Source organism: Micromesistius poutassou, assembly GCF_964030765.1.
Source record: "Micromesistius poutassou genome assembly, chromosome: 16".
Lineage (NCBI taxonomy): Eukaryota > Metazoa > Chordata > Actinopteri > Gadiformes > Gadidae > Micromesistius > Micromesistius poutassou.
This window is the reverse complement of record NC_140286.1, coordinates 5426126-5448097: the sequence shown is the minus strand read 5'-3', so window position 1 is coordinate 5448097 and position 21972 is coordinate 5426126. Positions and strand designations below refer to the sequence as shown.

Sequence of the window (21972 nt, the reverse complement as noted above, 5' to 3'; positions counted from 1 at the left end):
GCGTTCAGGTGCGCTAACGATTATGCAACATAGATGACACTACAGCGGGATGCAAAAGATATCAACCCAAAATAGCATCTGGAAATAGCAATTCATACGAGTAAAACAATATTGTTTACTTGTGAGCCGTTGTATGGACTTATTTTGAAAAAATGCCCCTCGTTATGTCCAAGAGCACGTTTGTCTGATCACACAAGTTCCTTTTGAGATCTTGAATACTACTCATTGCCCTTCCCCGCCATTGCCAGCCATGCCAGTCGATTTCAGAACCAATTGTGTTCATGGATAAGAGAGGAGCGAAAGTAAATCAATAACCCATCGAATAGATTCGCGTTGACAGGACGACCTTTCAGAGTTTGGTAGCGAGTCTAGCGACGGCCTTAATTTATATTCATAGACGTAACTAATTGGCCCCGCTAGGGAAACGAGTAATTCAAAAGGTAACGTTAACTGTTTTTCTTGTGTCACTCATTACGTGTTTCATTGTATTGTAGCTAAAATTGTATCTTGCTTTCCTTTGACGCTAGCTCTGTAGCCCCATGAATTATAGTAGCTGAATTATAGTTCAGAGCAGTGTTTCCATCTTAACGCAATGCTTCTAATCAACATAATATTCATTAACACCGACATATGTGAATGCTTTCTCCTCAGATTTAAAAGGATCCCATCTACAATGATAAGACACATAACCCAAGGGGTAAGAATGAAGGGAAAATGTTATTTTCATCAACATTTCTAAACAGTAAGTTGCAGAAATGATTGATTAAAAATACATAATTGTATTTAATAGGGTCTTCCATGGAGAAGTCTTCAACAAATCCTAAGACGATCAAGCACTCTACGGGAAACACAGACGCTTCCGTCTAGGTCACCCAAAACATTGATCTGCAGACAGTCCTCAACTGACAGGTTCCTAAGCGCCAGGCCAATCACCTGTTTCACCTCACGCCTCTGTCATGGCAACCAACCTGGTGTCCCCCATGCTAAGGATGAAGCCTTCAGTATGAAGGCTCTCACCCAGGCCCCGAAACCCGCCCTCTACCTCGGCCTCTCCGGCCTCCTACCCTTCGTCTCAGCCCCCCTCTTCATGGCCGCCACAGGGTCCTTCTGTCCCCAGGTGGCGCACGCGCAGGTGGTCTACGGGGCCACCATTGTCTCCTTCCTGGGAGGGGCCCGCTGGGGTTTCGCCATCCCTGAGGGCAGCCCAGCTCGGCCCGACTGGATGAACCTGGGCAACAGCGTGGTCCCGTCGCTCATCGCCTGGCTGGCGCTGCTCTGCAGGGACAACGTGACGGAGGGGGCCCTGCTGGTGCTGATGGGACTGGGGCTGTCACTGCACTACGACCTGACTCTGCTGCCCGGGTACCCGGCCTGGTTCAAGGCCATGCGGACCCTGCTCACGCTGGTGGCCACGTTCTCGCTGGTGGCCACGCTGGCACTTAAAAAGCTCTGCCACAAGGAAGAGGATATCAAAGAGCCTCAGAGCTGACCGGGTTGAGTTCTGATTGCTTTTTGTTGTGATTTGTTAGGTCCATTTTTGTGTTCCCAAAACAAGGTGTACAAATCACCTTGTTACAAGGGATGGGGAAAATATGTGCAGAAGCAAAACATACAAAATGCTGGGAGAAACCCTACACATACAGGCGGGTACAATCCAGCTGTGCTCAGCTATTCAGGATGTTTGTTACATAACACAAGTGAATGGATTTACAAGAAGGCACACTCATTGTCTCGGTTCTTTCATTCATGAAACTTTACTGTCAAACTGAGACTGAAATAAAAAAAATAGAATGTAAAATTTCTGCAGGAACTAATGTTTGGCTTTTAAGTTAACTTTCACTGAGCAGAGAAACTACGCTTCATAACATTTTAATTTCCCAATTCACCCTTTGCTTCAACTTGGCACCAGCATGTGTTCATAAAGTGAGTGCAGCTGAGGTTTCACCTTGGTCAGGTTAATTTATAAACCAAATACCACTTTTATGTGTAATTCTTAATAGACACGGAAGCTGTTCAAGACCTTAGTAGTTGATCAAATGACAGGGGGCCAATAAATCCTGTTTAACATTAATGAGAACAGACCTTTGTAGTGAAATATACTGCCCACTTTCTTACACTCCAGTGTAAGAAAAACAATACACTTCAAGATTGTTCAGGTCAAGTCAGGTGCCGCTGAAGATTGAAATGAAGAAACCCACACATTAAGTTAGGAAAGTGTTAAAAATAACTTAAAGACACTCGTATGTACAGTATGGGATTAATTATACATACAATGAAATAGGCACATAAAAAAAAAAGTGGTGAGCCATAGCATTTAAATGTTTTACAGGTAATATGTATTGCCAAAAGTCCCAAAGCAACACTAGCAGGTTCTGCTGTCAAGTATTATTTTGATGGCCTTTTGGATCACTTCAAGTTTCCTCCTTAAGACAATGTGATATATAGCTATTGTCATGTACATACAAGACTGCTGTGCCTGTGTGTGTGCAAGTGACACAATGTTGTGTTTTTTAAATGCGATCTCCAAAGGACTGCAAAGGCTCATCTTAATCTCACATGTGGTCCTCCAGTGTGCAAAAGTAACTAATTTATTCATCCTTTCAGTCATTCATTATTCTATTCATCCTTTCATGCATTCATTCTTCGAATCACAATATTGTAGACCAAATTGAGCAAACAGCACTTCGGCATTGGTCATAGTAAAGTACTAGTACTTTAGTTAGTTGTGACTTCAGTGTGTGTACAGCTGTGTATGTGTCGAAGCAGTTTGGGATTGATTGCAATACGCCTCAGCACTGTCCCGTTTTCCAGTTTCAGCTTGTTTCAACATCACAGTTTAGCCGAATCAAAGTTGAATATTATAAACGGGGACAGAGAAAATAAAAACACCAAACCAAAACAAACCAACCCATTACATAAAAACTGAAATGTTTGTACGATCATCAAAGGCTCACGCAACGCAGCGGGCAAATCCACCACCGTGGTTTCCAGTCCGGGTGACTACACTAATCTCCGGTGCATGTTGTCTAGATTAGATAAGAAGAAGTGCGGCGATTTAACATCCAAAGTTACTTCCTCGTAGTAACTTCAGAAATCCCAATGCAGTCATCAGTCCAATCGCATGGGGAGTGTTTCCTCCAACTTCCTCTAACTAACGCTGTTTGAGTCCTTTCTCACGGCGATACCAGAGCTGGGGGAGGAGGGGGGGGTCAGAGCACTGCCAGCCCTCCGTCACAGCGGCTGGCAATCATGTTGCCCACCTCCGTCCACGTGTCCAGGTGGGGGTCGTAGATCTCCACAGAGTCCACGGTCACAGGGGCAGAAAAGTCACGGCTGGTGGCGCGGCCCCCCACCGCGTACAGCAGCCCGTTGACCGCAGACACCGACACCCCCGCCCGCGCCGTGGACATGGACGCCACCTCCACCCACTTCTCCTGCAGAAAGGGCAGAGGATCACGTTTTATTTGTCGTATACTCAGTGGACAGGGTCGAGAAAAACAGCATTCAGTGAACTCCCGATAACTTAAGCGAACATGAGGAGGACTTCATTTAGTCACTGCTTTCCTCCAAAGTGACTAATAGTGACTACAGATACAGGTCATTGATGAGTGGGGGATTGAACCCGGTGCCACACTACACTACCCAGCCTCCCCTTTTACATACATGTTAGAATGATCAATGAATGGGGAACAGGTGGACAGAGAAGAAACAGTAGTAGCAGGTGCAAGACGGCGCCCCCTACCTCCTCGGGGCAGTACTTCTCCACCGTCTCCAGCGAGCCCAGGGCCTCGTTCCAGCCCCCCACGGCATAGATACAGTTGTTGAGGGCGGCCACGCCCACGTAGGCCCGCCGCGTGGCCATGGTGGGCAGCGGGCACCAGCGGTGGGAGAGTGGGTCGAACACCTCCGCAGAACACAGCTCCAGACCCTCATCGCTGATCCCCCCCACCACGTACATCATGCCTGGCGAGAGGGGGGGAGAGAGAGAGAGAGAAAAACAGAGAAAGGGGGTGGGTGAGTAAGGAGCATATGCAGTATGTCTGCTATAGTATGCAGTATGTATAGTTTAGTAACTCTGTCCAGGGGGTTTTCAGAAATATAGCTGGTGCAGCTCAATTTCTGGAGTTGGTTCTAATAGATTTGGATTGAGTGCTGCCTTGATCTTGGATAGGCGTTATTTGTTCTAGTTATAGATCTAGGTTAGAGTTAAGATCATTTAATATCTGACAAATGGTACAAAGACCACCACCAATTTTAGTAGTAGTTTAAAGAGGGTGTTGTCATTTTAAAAGGGAGTTGTAGTTTAGAGTGGTAGCTGTAGTTTTAAAAAGGGAGTTCAAGTTTAAAGAGTTTCAGCACCTTGAAGCTCACAGCAGCCACAGTAGTAGCGAGGCACAGCCATGCTACCAATCACCTCCCACTTGTTCTCCTCTGGGTCGTAGCGCTCCACCGTCTTCCCGATCTCTGAACCAATCCAACCACCTGAAGACAATAAGCAATCACATGAAACCACCCAAATCAACATGGGCTTTTCTAGTTGACTTATATATTGGTGCAGGAGTCATTTATGATTAGGAACTAGTTGCAATAAAGTAATGTGTAATAATAATAATGTAATAAAACTTCTTCTTTTTTTCCAATTGGCTTTACTTGTATGTTCCTCTTATCAGAGTGAGAATAAGTGTTGACTTTGGATTAGTGTTTCAAAAGCAATACAAAGGGAGGCATTCTTATCTTACTTTCCATCAATGGACTTAAAGGGCCCTCATTGTACTAGCAGGTGTGAGACAGATTATCGTCACTACAAGCAATTTGAAATTCTATCCACTGGTGACATGTGGGTGTGTCCACCCAAGATCCACGCAATGATAGCCACCAGTACCACCAGTTAGAATTTAAAAAGGAGGTGAGTTGAAGTCTGTAGTTAAAACCACCCGCTGGCCAGTATGGCGTATGAACAGGTGGGCTGATGGTCAGGTGGTGGTTGACAGGAGCGGGTTTTACCGAAGGCATAGAGGGCTCCGTGGCAGGGGCACACGCTCACGCCGCAGCGGGGGAAGTTGAGGGACGCCACGGCCGCCCACTGCTTGGTCACGGGGTCGTAGCGCTCCGTACAGTCGAAGATCATGGAGTCCTTTTCCCCTTTTCATTGAAGAAATACAAACAGTCAATCTATTCATGGATAATCTAGCCAAGCATATGTTTACCCTAACCATTTTCTCGTTATTTTCTCTTTCAAAACGATTTACAGTGCATGTCAATCAAGCAGGAGACATCTTGCACGGGGATGACTTCAGGTAGCCTGCAGACACTGCGGTTTGAACCCAGAACCTTTCGGCTGGGAGTCTTAACACCATAAAACATAACCTCATAAAATTATCCCCACACCCTCTGCTTAATGGCATTTGTCGCCCACCTCCACCGCCCAGTGAGTCCTAACCCTTCCCTCACCTCCCACCACATAGATCATGCCGTCCAGCACGGCCACGCCCAGGCCGCTGCGGGCCTGGTGCAGGGAGGACACGGTGGTCCAGTACTGGTTGAAGGAGTCGAAGCGCTCCACGCAGCTCAGGGCCCGGCTGTCGCTCCAGCGCCCGCCCTGCAGCCGTGTGTATCCCCCTGGAGGGAGGGGTGGTGAGGGAGAAAGGGGGTGAGGGAGAGGGGTGGCGGTGAGTTGGAGGGAGGGAGGGAAGGAAGAGAGAGAGTTAGGAGGACCATGCACTATTGAAGTAAGTTAACACGGTTAGAACATGTTGCGATACTGTGTGCATTATTTCATTTTAATTTAAATACAAATAATGTTTTTTTGAACAAGTAATTGTTTTGATGTTTATCACTATTTAATACTACAACATTTTTCAATTTTTTTTTTATTCTGGGCTTTTTGCGAAGAGGCATTAATTACAACCAATAGCCACTGCAGGGCAGTTAGCGTAGGGTGACACCATCCAGGTGTCATAAATAAGGTTATAGGCACCTACCTATACTGTATAGATATTTCCTAGCTTTCCGTCTGGGCCTCATCTTGGCAGGTTCCGCCAGACAGTAAGTCTTATTTTCCTTCGGGGACTTGGTGACCTCCATGTACTCCTTCAACAACGTCTGCAGCGCCACCCGAAGGCTGAAATCGGCGACACCTTTTGTTGCGGGTACAAAACGACGTCATTTTTAATCAACACCTTCATGTTTATTATTACAGAACCAAGCATTAAAGAAATGCTTTTCAAATGGTGGGGTGTGACCCATAAGGGAGTCCACATGGCCAGGGACTAAGTGGGTCACAGGATGACAAATACATTATTCTTAAAATAAATATATAGATTTGACTGAATATCAATAAAATATGTTAAGCATCTCGCCCTTTTTTGACAGGGTAAGGACTTTTCTGTTGGTCCAGCTCCAAACGGTACCTCCACCAGTGGGGTAATCACAGCATGTAAAAAGAACCACCTTGTGAACCACCTGCTTTCCAGGGGCCTGACTCCGGCCCTCACCTTCGATGTACTTGAGCAGCCTCTGGGGGGAGAGCAGAGGGAAGCGCACAGGCTCCAGCACCTCCACCACGTGCTTGCGTCTCAGGGCCACGTCCTGGTGCATCCACTCCATGGCAGCTGTGAACACCTGGTACTCGTCCTCGATGCGGAGCTCCTCGCTCCGCAGCACCCTCACCAGCTGGTCCTTGGACAGGCCCCAGAATTCATCAGCCACACACACCTGGGGGAGGCGAGGTGGAGTAGGGGGTGAGAGAGGAGGTGATGGTAGAGGGGGGGTGAGTTGACGGGGATTGTGGTGGTGTTGGTGGTGTCGGATGAAAAAGTTATACTACTGTGTATGAAACATTCGGATTAACTTGACATGCATACTGCTACACTTAGTAGAGACTAACTTTGTGTCGTTTTTGTAATACAAACAAACTTGCGATATCGACTTTGCTTGTATCGGGAACACATTGCAGCTTTTTAACATTTTTGTTTGATTTATGTTTGATGCGACTGATATCCGGTGTGTCTTTCACAGACCCTGGTGCGCTCCAGTACCTCGAGGAAGTGGACGTGGATGTAGTTCTCGGTGAACTCCAGCATGTCCATGCAGGCGATCTGCTCCAAGAACTGGAAGATACCAACACAGTTGGAGGGGTCCATGTGACCCTTGAGGAACTCCCCACAGATGGAGACCACTTCGCCCAGTTGCAGCATGTCGGCCGCCACCATCAGCTCCTGCACATTCTCCACACTCACGTTGATCCCCCCTGATTTGGGACCAAAAGGGAGGGGTTAGGAATACATTAGCTTACTGATAAAGCAGCAATGTTTCCTAGAAACTGCATAACAAGAAGTAACATCAAATATATGTATGTCATTAGGTCTCATTGTCTTCGGAACATACTCCAGATTTCTGAACGCGGTTTTATGTGACAGCAGGCGTGTGTAAGACCACCATCCACATTATGAATAGCATGCATCTACAAAATCGACGAGATGTCTGTTTGGATAAGACGATTGTTTGTGAAGTAAGTTGATAAATCACTCAATTATAATAGGCCATTCACAAATAAACACTGTCAATTGTGTCTCATATATCTATCATAAGAATTTGCATTATTTGGCCAAATGTTGCACTCTACTTCACACACGGGAGGGGAAGCATAGAGTACGTTATTGGCAATACACTTGATGCTAATTTAGTTTAGACGTCAGACAACTGTCAGGCACCTGTGTAAATAAAGTCCAGCAGAACCTCGAATATCCCGGCATCCACTCCCAGGATCTGCACCTCATCTTTGTCGGCCTCCTTCATCCCGACGGAGAACAGGGCACAGAAGTAGGGGCTGCTGGCGGCCAGTACGAGCCTATGAACCCTGAAAACCCGCTCGCCGACTCTCAGCCGCACATCACAGAAGTCCGCGCGGAGCCGCATCCGGTTCATCTGGGCCAGGATGACTCTCGCGTAGCGGTCAGAGGCAAAGGAAACCTGCTCGGGTGACACTGTTGCCATGGCAGCTCCGACGTCCCCGCAGCAAACACCTGACGTGGTAGTAGTCGAAGCGGAGGTGAGGCCGGGAGGAGACAGTCGAGCGCCCAGGGCGAACATTGCGGGCTATGTCTCCTATATATGGAATTTATTTCGTTCAGCCACAGCCGCTCCTCTATAAAACACAAAACATAAAACATTCCCAAAGGACACACGGTCATGTAATGGAAGACCAGAAACCCTGTCTGCTGTCCGCTTAACAGGAGCGTGGCGGTCACTGACACAACAAGAACACACATTTAAGTTGTTTACACTATTTTTGCTGCATGGTTTGTCATTATGCGTAGCCTCCCTTTTTGTGTAGATCTACGTTGCATGGAATTATAACATAATGTGTTATTTACGCAAGGAAGTTCATAGAATACATTGTATTGTGAATCTGTCTATAAAATGACAGTAGCTCGTTGATCAGTTAACGTAACAGTACCGCTGTAGCGGGCTAACAGCTAGCCAGCAGTACAGTTGTCTCACATATGGTTTTTGGAATAAGATGTCAACTCATAGACCTGCACTATATAAATTTGAATTATAGTCTTGCAAACAACCCTTGTGGTATAGTTTATTACTTACCCATAAGTTTACTGATAACTTCCGACCATCGCTACTCTGCCTATCGATGTTCCTGACTTGATTACCTGTACTAAACCTAGGCTGAGCTAAGCGATCCTTGAATGCATCGATGAACTCACCCCGCGAAGTAAGACATGAACATACTGAATTTGTATTTAGTACCAATGATTTATTTTGTATTTTTAATAATCGTTACAATTCATTAAGAAAAGGTTGCCTTTACAGTCCAACCACGTTGTGTTTTGTCATGTCTAACATTGAACGCTTGATGGCAGTATAACCTCGAAACAAAATGTATAAACATTCATCCTCAATGCTCCAACCTATGCTCTAAAACGCCTTTGCGGTCCCTATCTTAGAAGGAAACAATATATTCAAATCACCACCTAGTTCCACATGGAGAATTGGCAGAATTGCAGAATCGAATGCATCCCTATAGTTTTACAGTGACGTCACAAACTAGCCACCCAATATGTTGCTAAGTAACACTGTGTGGTTTGCCCACATCTTCCCTAAATGTCTGCTGGGGAACCAATCACGACGCTTCAATTACACCATTGGCTGCGCTTCAAACGATCTGTAAGCCAATAGAAAGCTAATCACATAGGAGGACCTTAAGTAGGCCGAAAGGTAAAAACATGTCACTCATTAGGTTTATACTTTCAGGAACGGTCGTTTGTTGTTTCAACATGTAAGTTATCACATGTAGTATGGCATATAAAATAATAGGATAGGTTTGTAATTTGGTGAAGAAATGTAAAATACAATACGTAGCTAAACAGATGCCTTCTAGCTCGTTGCCTGAACTAAAGTAGCTCGCCATAGACAAGAGCGTTGGTGCCAGGCTTAATGCCATCAAGATGTAGCCTTGCGCCTCAAGCCCTCCTGTAGCCTCGTTTGTCTTGACATTTTCTGGGACATTATTTTGTCTGCTCCTTCCCTCTTTTGTCTCGAAAAAAGTAACTGGAAAAAAGAAGATGCATCTGTCACAGTGGTTTCCAAACAGTGTTTCTCCCTTAACTATCTTGAGATCCCATAACCATCGATAGACCCATACAATACTAAATGTGCATACAGAAGCTATTCATTCATGCAAACATACAAATGTCAGCTATGTATAGCTTCAAAGCATTTCATGAAGAAGACATGTCTGGTGTTACGGCTCTAGAGGCAGGTCCATTCATTCAGAAATTGGATGCTAATCTTGTTATTGTAATATTAGATCTCGCCTACATAACAGCAGTCTGTTTGTCCACACGCAGGTTGATTAAGCATAATCTTCCATGCTCATTTGTGAACTCCTAGGTTTGTTAAGGCCGGTTTGTTTGAGGTTTGAGGCCTACATTTACTTTTTCTGCCATCTTGCCATTTCTCATTGTGCAGCTGTCTGTCCAGACAAGCATCTCTTGCAAAACAGGTTTAAATGAGTAGGAGGCGGCCAAGAGATAAAGGAGGCGAGTAGGTTAATATTTTCTGAAGTAGATAGACATATTGACCTTTTTATATAGCTCCTGTTTTGTTTTCTGGTATTCTTTGGCGTCATTGTGACACTTAATCAGCAGTGTTAGCTAAGCTAGAGACGATTGTGATGGCTAAAAAAGCAGGCGTTTTGCTCCTCTCCAATTGCTTGTCTTTAATTATTGTGACTGTAGGCATTAATTATCACACTGCTCATAGCAGACTCATTGTGTCTTCGTCGTGACGAAGGCAACTGCCTTGCTGCTGCTTTTCGACCTCTTGAACTTTACATATATTACTCTCACCATAATGACACTGGAACAAACCGTTCCACAGTGCAACATGATTGAGATATTTGGGTTTTAAATTGAGAGGGTTGATATTTTCAGGAAATTAGGGAAGGATTATTTCTTTGGCCTGGTGTTTTAGATTGTCTTTCTTTTGCCTTTCTCAATCTTTTTTTTGTTTGTCTTTTCAATAAGTCAAATGTATTGTCTGTGTCATGTATTGCCTCTAAAAACAACAACCTCGGATTGGTTGGACACGATCAAATCTTCACCTGGGAAGATGGATAGCACTCCTCACCCCATCTTCTCTTGGTTAGATATTTATATTTCTTTTTACATATTTCTTCTCCAGTTCTAATAGCTTTTTTTATTATTCCCTGAAGCCATACACTCAATAAATCCTGTACAACAATACTTTATTGGCTTGGAGCAGAGCATTGTGGTTTTATTTTAATTTTAATGTTTGTAGGCTCCTGCATATGGCACGTCCCAGGCCTCGCTAAACCTCCACATAAATCGTTACCTTGTGATTAAAGTCATCCCGCGAGATTTAAGATTTAAGTCATTAATAATCAGCGCATGGCGTCCCAGCGCCGTGGTTTTGCCGTGTTTAAAGATTGGCGTCCTATGCGTTGGCGGTATGAGATATCTCAACTTCGCCATCTCTCCGTTCGCGGTTCACAGACACGGAGCCACGCATTATGTCGCCATGAGCTCTGAAACCATGGCGATCCTATAGGGGTGAAACCTCTCCGCTGTGTGTGTGTGTGTGTGTGTGTGTGTGTGTGTGTGTGTGTGTGTGTTTGTGTGTGTGTGTGTGTGTGTGTGTGTGTGTGTGTGTGTGTGTGTGTGTGTGTGTGTGTGTGTGTGTGTGTGTGTGTGTGTGTGTGTGTGTGTGTGTGTGTGTGTGTGTGTGTGTGTGTGTGTGTGTCTCTCTCTCTCTCTGTCTGTCTCCCAAGTTGACGTTGCCAATTCAGCGCTTCCCATGGCATTAGTTTTATTAGGTTAATCTGTGTCAGGGGATAGTCTGGCAAGGTAATGTGAGCCAAATTAACTTTCCAAGTTTCATGCACGTCGAGAAAAATATGATGCCTTTTGTTTTACAAAAGTTACGATGGTACTTTTACAACAATCAAGAATGTTGTTATGCTTAATGGAAGTTGCTACAGGCTAAATCATTGCTGGGCCAATATTGCTATCAAACATTGCCACATAATAGAAAAAAACGTATTTTGTATAAGCTGCACTGGCATGCATAAAGGTCATGTTCGCTTTCAGGCAGTATAGCGGCTGGATAAAGCCATTCTTTTTCAGTCTTGATAAACTCGATTTCGACAAACGACTTCCAACATCTAAGCAATACCTTCAACTAGGCAGAAAACGACGCAAGAGTGAGTATCAAATAAGTGTGAGGCCGCCGAATTCTTACGGTTTAACACTAATTTACAACCAAATTATGGTGCTTGGAAGGAGAGCGACTTTGTAAGCCTTCCAACGTATAGCCCCATCTAGAATATGAGCTAGTAAAAACAGAGGGGGAAAAAAATCCTTCGCATAGAGTCTGCCCCTCTCATAGCAACTCGATTGTGATTGGTCAACAGCGGACACGAGCGCGTCCTCCTATTGGTCGAGCTCCAAGCCATGAATACAGTTAAAGCAGGCAGAGACAGAATCTGAGCATTGTGATTGGCTGTGGGAAAAGAAATGAAAGCGAGAACCTTTTTCCTGTGTGCTGGAGACAGTTGATGGTGCGTTTAAGGCGTGTCTCTTAAAGTAATAAATTAATCCTACTGTCGCTAGCCAGGCGTTATTTAATTTGGAGAGAGAAAATAAGAGAAACGTCTATGAATATAAATGAGTGACTTCTATGAGTAAGATGTGCTGACAGATGAAAAGACGGTGGGGGTGGGGAGAGGGAAAGCGACATTTGTATGGGCAATAGCGAAGGTGAGGTTTGCGTGTATGTGTGCGTGTGCACGCGGGCGCGTGCGTGCGTCCGTGCGAAGGTTATACCGATTGGCTGGCAACTAAGGAAGCCAGGTTCAATTTTGAAACTTGTTGAGGAAGTTGAGGAAAATGTCGTTGTGCCAAAGGCTGGGCTGAAGTAATTTTTAATACATTCATTGGCTCACAGGCACTCACAAACACACGCACGCACACACACACACACACACACGCAGGGCCCGAGTGCAAGTCTGCACGGGTGCACTGCATACAACATCTTGTAGCCTACGACGTGCGTCCGACACACACACATTCTCACACACTCTCTCCGCTGCTGTTTAAAACTGAAGTTAATCTGTTACCTGGACCTCAGCAGTTCATCCCTGTCCTCCGAGCACCTCATTAATCCCCTGGCCCAACAGAAGAAACTGTGTGTGTGTGTGTGTGTGTGTGTGTGTGTGTGTGTGTGTGTGTGTGAGAGAGAGAGTGAGTGCTACAACTGGCCACCTGTTGGTCTGGTCATCGAGGATCACTGTGGGAGTGGGGGGGGGGGGGGGGGGGCATCATGGTGGTTTGTTGGACGCTTTTTCAATTTTATTTTTTTTCTCCATCTCATTTGAGCCTTGAAAGTTTAAATCCATAATGGAAGTCATGTATCCCTCATATATTTGATGTCATTACTGATGTCATTACTATTATAAAGTTATGGGTGATGAAAGCTTATATTGCAAGATACTCAAGTGTTATTATGGGCCTGTTTCAGTGAGTCTCTCTCCTCCACAGTTGGGATGCCGGGAATACTGTTTTGGAGAGTTTGAGGTGTTTCGCTGAGTGACATAAATTCAACTGAATGACATTTTTAATACATCTGGCACTGGCCCCCATATCAATGTAGTAAGAAAGAAGGAAAAAACAAGGCTACGAGCAAATTAATCTGCTAAATTTGTCGTCAGCTTTCTCTTCCATCTGGCCAGTCTGTCCCGAGGTGCCCGCGGTTAGCTGGTGTAGCCGACTATTAGGAGGACAATGGCTCGCAGATGGTAAATCTGGGATAACCAATCATTATCTCAACAGTATAAATAGTCCCTGCTACGTCACAAACAGACATTTGCCCCCTGACACCATCAAACTAGTACTGAGCCAAACCAAATGGTTCATGATGTAGGGGGTGGGAAATAGAACTTAAAATAAAAAAACACTCACAACACACTTATGGTGGGATTAAGATATAGTGAGATATGCACTTGGTGGTAGCTAAAGAAATGCTTGGTGAGATCTTAAAGAATGAGACAACGCAGCGAGTAAGTTGACAAAACCCCTGTCAGTTTATTGTCTTCAGCGAGAAAAAGGTCAGAACCACACATTGCTCGGCATTCTCTCCTTGAGGCCTTCTCAATGCTCCAGTTGAGAGATTAGGTCTTTATTTTTTTTCTTTCTTCACCGCGAGGCTACGTCCTCTATCGAGAGACGAGCTTTCCAAAAAAACAAGTCGAACAGTTTCTTCTCACAGGCAAGCTTTTGTCCTCCAACTGGAAAAATGTCCCAAGTTCAACATGGATTCCGTTCCCCTTAAGCTATGTGGGCTGCATGTCATGAAAACACATTCATAGATCCTTGCAATGCCACAGTTCAAGTAATGGAGGTGGTATCACTTCCGCACCTCTGTCCAATTACACAAGCCACCAGGAGGTCACATCACACCGATTGCCACCGAAAGAGAGAGTGCATTATTTTTTTGTGGCAAATGCTAGCCTCTCATAAACAGCTTTACCTTCACCATCATCGTCGTCATCATTACACTGCAACAATAGAAATACTGTTGGATTGCACTTTAGTCAAGCTTTTTATCTTCTGTGGCGTGTATAGAAAATATAGATATAGAATACAAAAAGCTTATACTTCTTTGAGTAACAGAATATAACATACAGTACTTCAGATTATGATTTGTTCAGCACATCAGCAGGTGTACACAAATTGCCCCCCCCTAAACTAATGTCACTCTTTAACAGGGATGTATGTTGCTCACTAATAAGTGCTTTGGTCAATGGATATAACATTGAGTAGATGCTTTTACAATGGTATAGTACAGGATATTAATGCTACATAACTATCCATTGTTCGAAAAAAGAAAATTCAAATGAAAGAAAATTCAAGATGCACCATAATTATATATTCATGTGTGGCTTTTACCCAAAGACAATTTGGTCCAATTGACCTATGTGACAATAATCACCCTTAATACAGCACCATTTTAAAACTATAACAAACCCACGAAGTAGCAACTTAATATGTAAATTGCACACTGTTCTTATTCTACCCAGTTAAAAAAGGGCATGGTATCTTCACCACATCTGTTTTTTGTAAATTTTTAAGCCATCAGAAGGTCTAGCAACTCATCCTCAACAACCCAATCTCAAAGATGTCCGAACAGTAATATATGAAGTACAAAACGAAAAAAAAACATTATAAAAAAAAGAAAGAAAAAGGAAAATAAACTGGTTAGAAAAAAAAAAAAAAAAAACTTTAAAACTGACATTCAAGTTCCGGTCCCACTTCAATCTGTGAACAGCCAATCACCAATCCCGCTGTCATCGCTCTAGTGCAAATCTCACTTCCTTCCTCTTGAACGAACAATGCACCTTGCCCTCCCCCGGGATACAGTAAACATGTCCTTTAGTATAATCATTACCATCATCGATCACCTCGCTCCGCCGGCGCCGGGTCACTACATCTCGGGTGCGGCAAGCGGCAGTGCCAGCGTGTGTTTGGGAGTCTGTAAGAGTTTGTGTGACTCGTCTGTGTTCGCGTGATCGTCCACCGCCATCGTCATGGTCGTCGGAGTGGCGGGCGGCAACGGAGAGGAAGCGTGCACCGGGTGTGACAGCCGAACATCCAGAGCGTCGTTGTGTTGTGCGAGCGAGTTGAGGCGGTAGTGCAGGACGACGTCCTTCAGCGAGCAGTGGACGTCGTAGGGCTCGGCGAAACCGTAGCCGTGTGGCGTGCTGTAGATCATGCAGTGCTTCACCTCCTCGTTTACACTGGAGGAAGGAAGGAAGGGAGGAGAATGAGTGGCTTGGATGAGGAAACATTAAGCTTTCCCTTTCAAATGTTCTATGTGAGCATGGAATAGGGGTGTTGTAAAACATTGGGTATTCTTTTTCTCTGACGCAGCTGGTTCTCGAACTGGCAACCCAAGGATTGGAAAACAAGCACTGTAACAGCCAAGCTGAATTAATTTAATGTTGGTTTGGGTGTTATAGCATGTTTGAGGTTATCGGAATCGAGTGATGGTTACCCTGTAGTTTCATTCGTCAATCCTGCTACATATATTACCATGAAATTGGGATATTTTACGAGTGAGATACTCACACAACGGAGCAGGCGTAGCATCCCTGTTTGCTGCTCTCGCGGATCAGGAATGTTCCGGAAGCCTTGCCTTGGAGCATCTCCTCTGCCTGTGTTCTGCTCATCTCGCCAACAAACCAGCTGGCCTCGTCCTGGTGAGGCAAGGACTCCTCATCCCCCTTTAACACATACGTACTGGGAGGAGAGAAAAAAACATAACCAATGAGGCATGGTGGAATGTTTCCGGCTGAAAACTTTCGGACGTTTATAGCCTACAGTAATGAACTGCTACAGGATTTCTGGAGAGGTCCACTTACTCGTCAAGGCTATTGCTCTGTATCCCCAACCAGTTATTAATCCTTTTCTGACGAACTCCTTTGTGATTCAACCAACTGTCAAAAAAAAGAGGCAAGATAAGGTCAGTGGAAAAAAGGGTCCTTTTATCGGAAAGACTCGAGAAACAATCTCTGAAGGAGCCCTTTCTTCTTCATCATGTTTTATGAATGCTCTCCGTTCAATTACCATGAGTGCTACAAGCGGTCGGCGGTGTCAGACCATGTTTTCCACCGCCGCCGTGACTTACTGGGACGCCCAAGGATTTACTACTCACTTGAGATATTGGTCTCTGATGTTGCGAAGCTGGATGAGGTCTGGCCGCAAGCCATTGATCCTCCGGTCGGTCTCTCTGTAGTCCTCCACCTGGGTTCTCAGGTCCTCCTCGAGGTGGACTTTGCTGTCGTAGATCTCCACCAATCGGCACTTGAGCTTCTCGTAGTTGATCAGGAAGCTAATCGTGAAGGATGAAGGAATTAAACACGGTGAGGATCGGGGCCAACATTAATCCATGAACTACAGAAGATAGCTAAAAAAATAAATATAACAATCGCAGAAGTTGCTTTTTTTTTTACCTCTCCAGGTCCTTCTCGTCTCCTTCCAACTGACTGTTGCGTTCAAACTCCTCGCCATAACGTTCCTGTTCCCGACACTGCTCCTCGAAGATCATCATGGTCTCGTTGAAGGCCTCGATCGCTGTTCTCTTCATCTGGATCTCCTGCAAAAGGGTCACATTGGTCACAGGGTCACAACCAAATGTTGACATCTTGGAGAACTTTCAGCCATTAACCTAGCATGCTAGCAGAAATAGCTAAATAGTGAATAGCTCTACCAGCTAATGGCTATAGAACTCACAACTTTCTTATGTACCTGTGAGGTCTTGGTGAACGCTTCATAGAGACGGTCAAACTCTTTTGATTTCTCTTGATACTGGCAGTGATACTCCTTGAGTTTCCTTCCGGCTACGTCGACGCTGTCCTCCTTCGCTAGCTGGTCCTTAAGAGAAGATATGAATAGTAACAATCAATACATTGAAAAAGAAGTATCAACACAGAATAATTCAAAAACACAAGAGGTTACTAGCGAAGCGGCTAGTTGTTAGCGGCTCACCTGTTGGAAGCGGGACACGGGGTGTGTGAGCATCAGGTCCAGCATGGCGTTGTACTCCACCAGTGGGTGGTGCTGGTAGTGCCAGATGAGCTCCACCACCGAGCCAAAGGTCAGGGGGTCGGAGAAGCCGTACTTCCCATCGCGGTGGTAGATTTTTATGAGTTTGTTGTGGCCATCTTTCCTGGAAAACGGCGATTCAATAAGATAGCAGAAATTAGATCAATGCAAACAAAGGGTGAGCACCGGCTGTACCACAGAGTTTTATTTTATTTTACAAGTGGGCTCACCTCAAGGTTAGCGTGAATTCTCCTTGAATCTTTGTGGACGCATCCCGGACCATAAAGGACCCATCTGGGCAGTCGCGTAGCATCTCATTCACCTCGTCCCTGAGGAGAAGAGAACGATGATCACAATCAAATAAACGGTCCGAGAGCCGAGAAGTTTGCAAAAGTCGGTCGGTGCGTGAATGAGTCGAAACCGGTCGGGTTCGTCGTACTAACCTGGTGATGTCACCCCAGTACCACTCTGCATCGGCCAGGGGATACTCAGGTGAGGCCGGGCCATTATTGTTCATGGTGGAAGACACAGGCTTGGTGGACCTGGGTGGAAGAGCTGAGGGAGCCAATGAGAAAGAGGGAGAAACGGAAAAGATTAAGATGACAGTTTCGGCGAAAGCGTTCCGTAATTGAAATGCATCGATCTGTTTGCATGAGTTAGATTATGCAAATATGACCCCTGCCATTGTGTGGATGCTCTGCGGATACAAAAGCAGGTGTGTGTGTGTGTGTGTCCATGTTTGCCCGTTGTGGATTACACTATTTGCTTTCCTTACCACCGTGCTGATTGTAGCAAGCAGTTTGACAAGACATCTCACAATCTCTAGACATGCCCAGGCATGTTTCCAACTGGAATTACTGTCAATTTATGTCTGTATCGTTGTAATGAATTAATAACTTACTAAATACAGTGTAATTGACTATTATGTTCCATTTTCACTCTTCCTCACCATTTCACATTAAAAACGCCAAATATGCATTTTCAGTAGGCCCAGTAGTTACACATTCATAAAACCTTTTCACACACACACACACACACACACACACACACACACACACACACACACACACACACACACACACACACAAGTGCTTGAAAGTCTTTTTTTTTTCTGTTAACTCTAAAAGAGCAATATTTTTCCTCCAACAGGCTGACCGTTTTCCAGAAAATGAAAGGACAAACCGCATCAAGAGGAGGTGAACGGCGATATATTTCACTGCAGGACAAAAGTGCCTTTCATAAAGAAGCACGAAAACCACCAGAGAGAAGAAAATGTGGGTTTCTCGCTCCATCCGCTCTATGCTTTTTATGACCCTTAAAATAAACAAAAGGCAGGTGCAACAGCACGAAGGAGGTAGGTACTGAACTAAAGCCCAGAGTCCTCAACTCAGCAGAATTCCTTCTGCTCACCTACCCCCCCCCCCCCCCCCCCCCCCCCCCCATCCCCCTCCGAAAATTAAAGTCTCAGAAAATCCACAAAGAAAAAAATTCTGGCAGTATTCAAAATCGAGAAATTATCTGACAGGCATTAGTGCGAAAATAGTCAAATCCATTAATATGAAATTTATATCGCCTGTCCAATCGACAGTTGACAATCACCTTTGTGATTGTCACAACGACGGCTATAAAAAAAATCTCTGGGATCGTTTTTTGCGATCCATCTAGTATGTTTTTTGTCTTCACACAAGGGAAATGTTACAATATGCTAAATGTCACAGTAAGTCATGAGACAAGCTGTCTAGTCTAGTTGCCAGTAGCCTACTTTCAAAGCGCATTCAAATTATCCACGGTCGGCTGCAGCAGAGAACAAAGCAGTCGTTTCATGCGGCATTTATTAATGCACCTTCCACAGCTTTGTCCACATAAAGCACCTTGTAGATGACTCGGATTGTTTGAAGAGGCTTCATAAAAAAGGCAGAAATGTTATACAATTGCCACAAGTTTTTCATATCCGACGGGACAAAGAAAAGAGGCACTGCGCCTGCTGCTTCACGAAAGGGTATTACGTAATTGGCAAGTGAATTGCTCTTTGCATGCCTGGGCAATGCCACTAGGGAACGCAGCGATGAGTACCAGCTTTATAACATTTTGAACCTATTACTGCACATTAGTTCAATGACAGCTTTGCCACATTAATAACATGACAGCCAAAGGACATTTGCACAGAAAAAAATGTGTCCTATTTGAGCTATTGTAAATAGCGGCCATAACCTTACCTGGAGGTGCTTGATCCATTTCGATGTAGAATACACCTCCAAGAGAAATAACCATTCCGTTATCAGAGAGTATTCCGCGTTTTTCTCACGTTTCGCATAAAATGTATTTTGTTGAAGGACCAAGTCAGGGTACTTTTGTAAAAATCGTAGACGCCACGAACTTGGGAGCCATACGCATCGTCAGCAAGAAGGGAGGTCGTTCCAAATCCAAACCCCACACGATTGCTTTAAACATTTAAACTATTGTTCATAACGACTTGCAGAAGAAATTTTCCATTTCGTGCCGTGTCTTCTGGTGCTACGTGCGGCACAGCTCGCTTCTACCTCATCTCGGAACTGAAGTGACTTTAAAGGGCTGTACCAACGTCGTCTTGGGATGGTCCATAATACCTGCTCTAGAGGGGAGGTTAATTTGCGTATTTTACGAACTATTGACCTACATATCAATTAATGGTCCAACATATGATTTTATAAATATTAATAAATTGTGTTTTCTAATCATGTTCACGATATTAAGAGATAATAAATGATTTAGATGTAAGTATAACATGCAGTTCCCACCTCTACTAGAATGCAATGGTACGTTCACTGTCGTTTCATTCAACTCCGCTCAGCAGCTCTGTAACTGCTGAACTATTTCATTTGCATGAATGAAGAAATCGGGGCCCAAATAATGATACGTTACACCAACACCAACAACAACAACAACAACAACAACAACAACATCATCGACAAGAACATTAAGAAGAATAGTAGCCTAATAATAATTATAAGAATAGTAATAATGCTAATAATAATAATTATAACATCCTGTACCCTAATGAATTGACTGTCAATATGTGCCCTGTGTTGTTAAATGCAGATTGCGGAATGTGCTGAGATTCAAACTGCTAATCTATCCCTTTTTAAAATATTTTTCGTTGGTGATGAATAGGTTACAATACAATGACGTCATGCAGTTTGGAATGGTCTGAGGTGAAGTGCTCGTGCCTCTGTGGTGTGACAAGGAAGCATCTTGCCGAGCTTGTTCAACATGTTCTGCAGCAACAACGGCTGCCCGGGTTGTCCCTTTCTCAGATACTTTACAGCTGGATCGTCTGACTGTCACACACTGTCATCGACAGGTGCTGTAAGTACGTAGGGCGTACAACGTTTTTGTTCTGTGTTGAGCTGACAGACCAAAAAATAAATTGAATAATTAACGAGTCGTTGTAGGCTACGGTTGTTTCTTGTGTGTTGTACGTGCGTTGTACGTGCGTTGTTGGTTTTTCCATTTGCGTAGGGCTAGTGACATCCTCGATGTATTAACGTTATTTGAAATCGCTATTCGCACATTGGTGATTGTTCGCTCGGCATGCCAGAGCGACGTTGTGCTGTAATGTCACCAGCCCGAATCATTGTCCACACCGGCTGAAGTTAAGGGGAGGAGGGACGGGGAGAGAAAGAGAGTGAAACACGGCCTTTATGACCACCACTGATCTTCCTCTGTGGATGACCAGACTCAACCTCTTTGACCCGAAGAGGAAAACTCCCTAGATAACGGCCTCCGATATGTTGCACTACTGTTTCAGTAGGACGACTCGTTCCTGTCACCTGTTTGCCGCCATGAAACAAACTACAAGCACGACTTCAATATGGCGCTTATTATTACACATCCGTGGGCCTACAGTGACACAGTCTCACTTGTCAACACTCACAAGAATGGACCTTCATAATAGTATCATAAACACCCACACGATATTTTGGAACAAATTTCATAGTGTTTGGAAGTACTTAAATACGCTAGAACTTGGACAAAGAGATCGATATATAATCTTTCTAATTATCTCCATATGAATATGTGCCTATTTATTATCTTTATTTATACAAAAGCTTCAATCTTCTGACAACACAAATGTATATTGGAATAGTGACTGAGACATAACAAGTTAAGTTTAAGTTTCGGTTACACAGAGAGAACAATACTGCATAACATTATACATTGAATTATATTATATTACCACTTATAAATGACATTTTACTACCAAATTGACACTTATTGGATTAGCCTATTAATAAACCAAAATAATACAAAATGGGACTGCTTATTGAAATCCCTGGAAAGTGAAAAATAGACATTAATAGACAATTGCATTACCCCATGCCCAATCATATCTATCAATCAGAATCCACATTGCACAGTTGATTCTATTTACTATTTAGGACTTTCAGGTGACTCTTCACCCAAAGCAACCTCTGGCTGGAAATCCAACCTCTGAACCAACAGACCTAAACAAGATCACCTGTTAGGCTGTAGGTGTGTCTGTGTGTGCCATGTGTGGGTGGACATGTTAGGCAGGCCCAGACAGCCTGCCCCCCATGCTACGGCTCTTCGCTTAGCATCGCAGTATGCCAGCACGCTGCATATGTGTGTGTGCGTGCATGCGTGCGTGCGTGCGTGTGTGTGTACGATGCCATGCCTGCACCACTCCTTGCTCTCTCTCTCTCTCTCTCTCTGGTCTGGTTGCTACACGTCTGGGCATGTCATGGGCTACTGCCCAAACTATCCCCACTCCCCCCCCCCCCCCCTCCTCTCCCCTCTTGTCTCCCCCTCCTCACCCCACCCCCACCGAGTCAGAATG

General features: G+C 44.6%; 3 protein-coding genes across 3 annotated transcripts; 1 reads left to right on the top strand and 2 right to left on the bottom strand.

Annotated features, from left to right (window-relative positions):
* The first annotated feature begins 321 nt into the window (after window positions 1–321).
* LOC311360764 (transmembrane protein 69-like) lies at window positions 322–1766 on the top strand. The gene is made up of 3 exons (XM_084480855.1): window positions 322–440; window positions 652–697; window positions 791–1766. The coding sequence occupies exons 2-3, from the start codon at window positions 674–676 to the stop codon at window positions 1487–1489; spliced, it is 723 nt and encodes a 240-aa protein (XP_084336981.1). The 5' UTR covers window positions 322–440; window positions 652–673; the 3' UTR covers window positions 1490–1766.
* A 115-nt stretch (window positions 1767–1881) lies between these two features.
* Window positions 1882–8656, bottom strand: ipp (intracisternal A particle-promoted polypeptide). Its single transcript, XM_084480854.1, has 10 exons — window positions 8602–8656; window positions 7713–8146; window positions 7038–7249; window positions 6495–6714; window positions 5982–6137; window positions 5452–5619; window positions 5005–5142; window positions 4360–4482; window positions 3743–3963; window positions 1882–3434 (listed from the first exon to the last, which is right to left on the bottom strand). Exons 2-10 carry the CDS (start codon window positions 8089–8091, stop codon window positions 3210–3212), a joined length of 1842 nt encoding a protein of 613 aa, XP_084336980.1. The 5' UTR covers window positions 8092–8146; window positions 8602–8656; the 3' UTR covers window positions 1882–3209.
* A 6143-nt stretch (window positions 8657–14799) lies between these two features.
* LOC311360488 (phosphatidylinositol 3-kinase regulatory subunit gamma-like) lies at window positions 14800–19633 on the bottom strand. Its single transcript, XM_084480566.1, has 10 exons — window positions 19352–19633; window positions 17579–17690; window positions 17366–17464; window positions 17079–17259; window positions 16839–16964; window positions 16544–16686; window positions 16246–16422; window positions 15953–16027; window positions 15660–15830; window positions 14800–15328 (listed from the first exon to the last, which is right to left on the bottom strand). The coding sequence occupies exons 1-10, from the start codon at window positions 19404–19406 to the stop codon at window positions 15016–15018; spliced, it is 1452 nt and encodes a 483-aa protein (XP_084336692.1). The 5' UTR covers window positions 19407–19633; the 3' UTR covers window positions 14800–15015.
* Between the last annotated feature and the right edge of the window lie 2339 nt (window positions 19634–21972).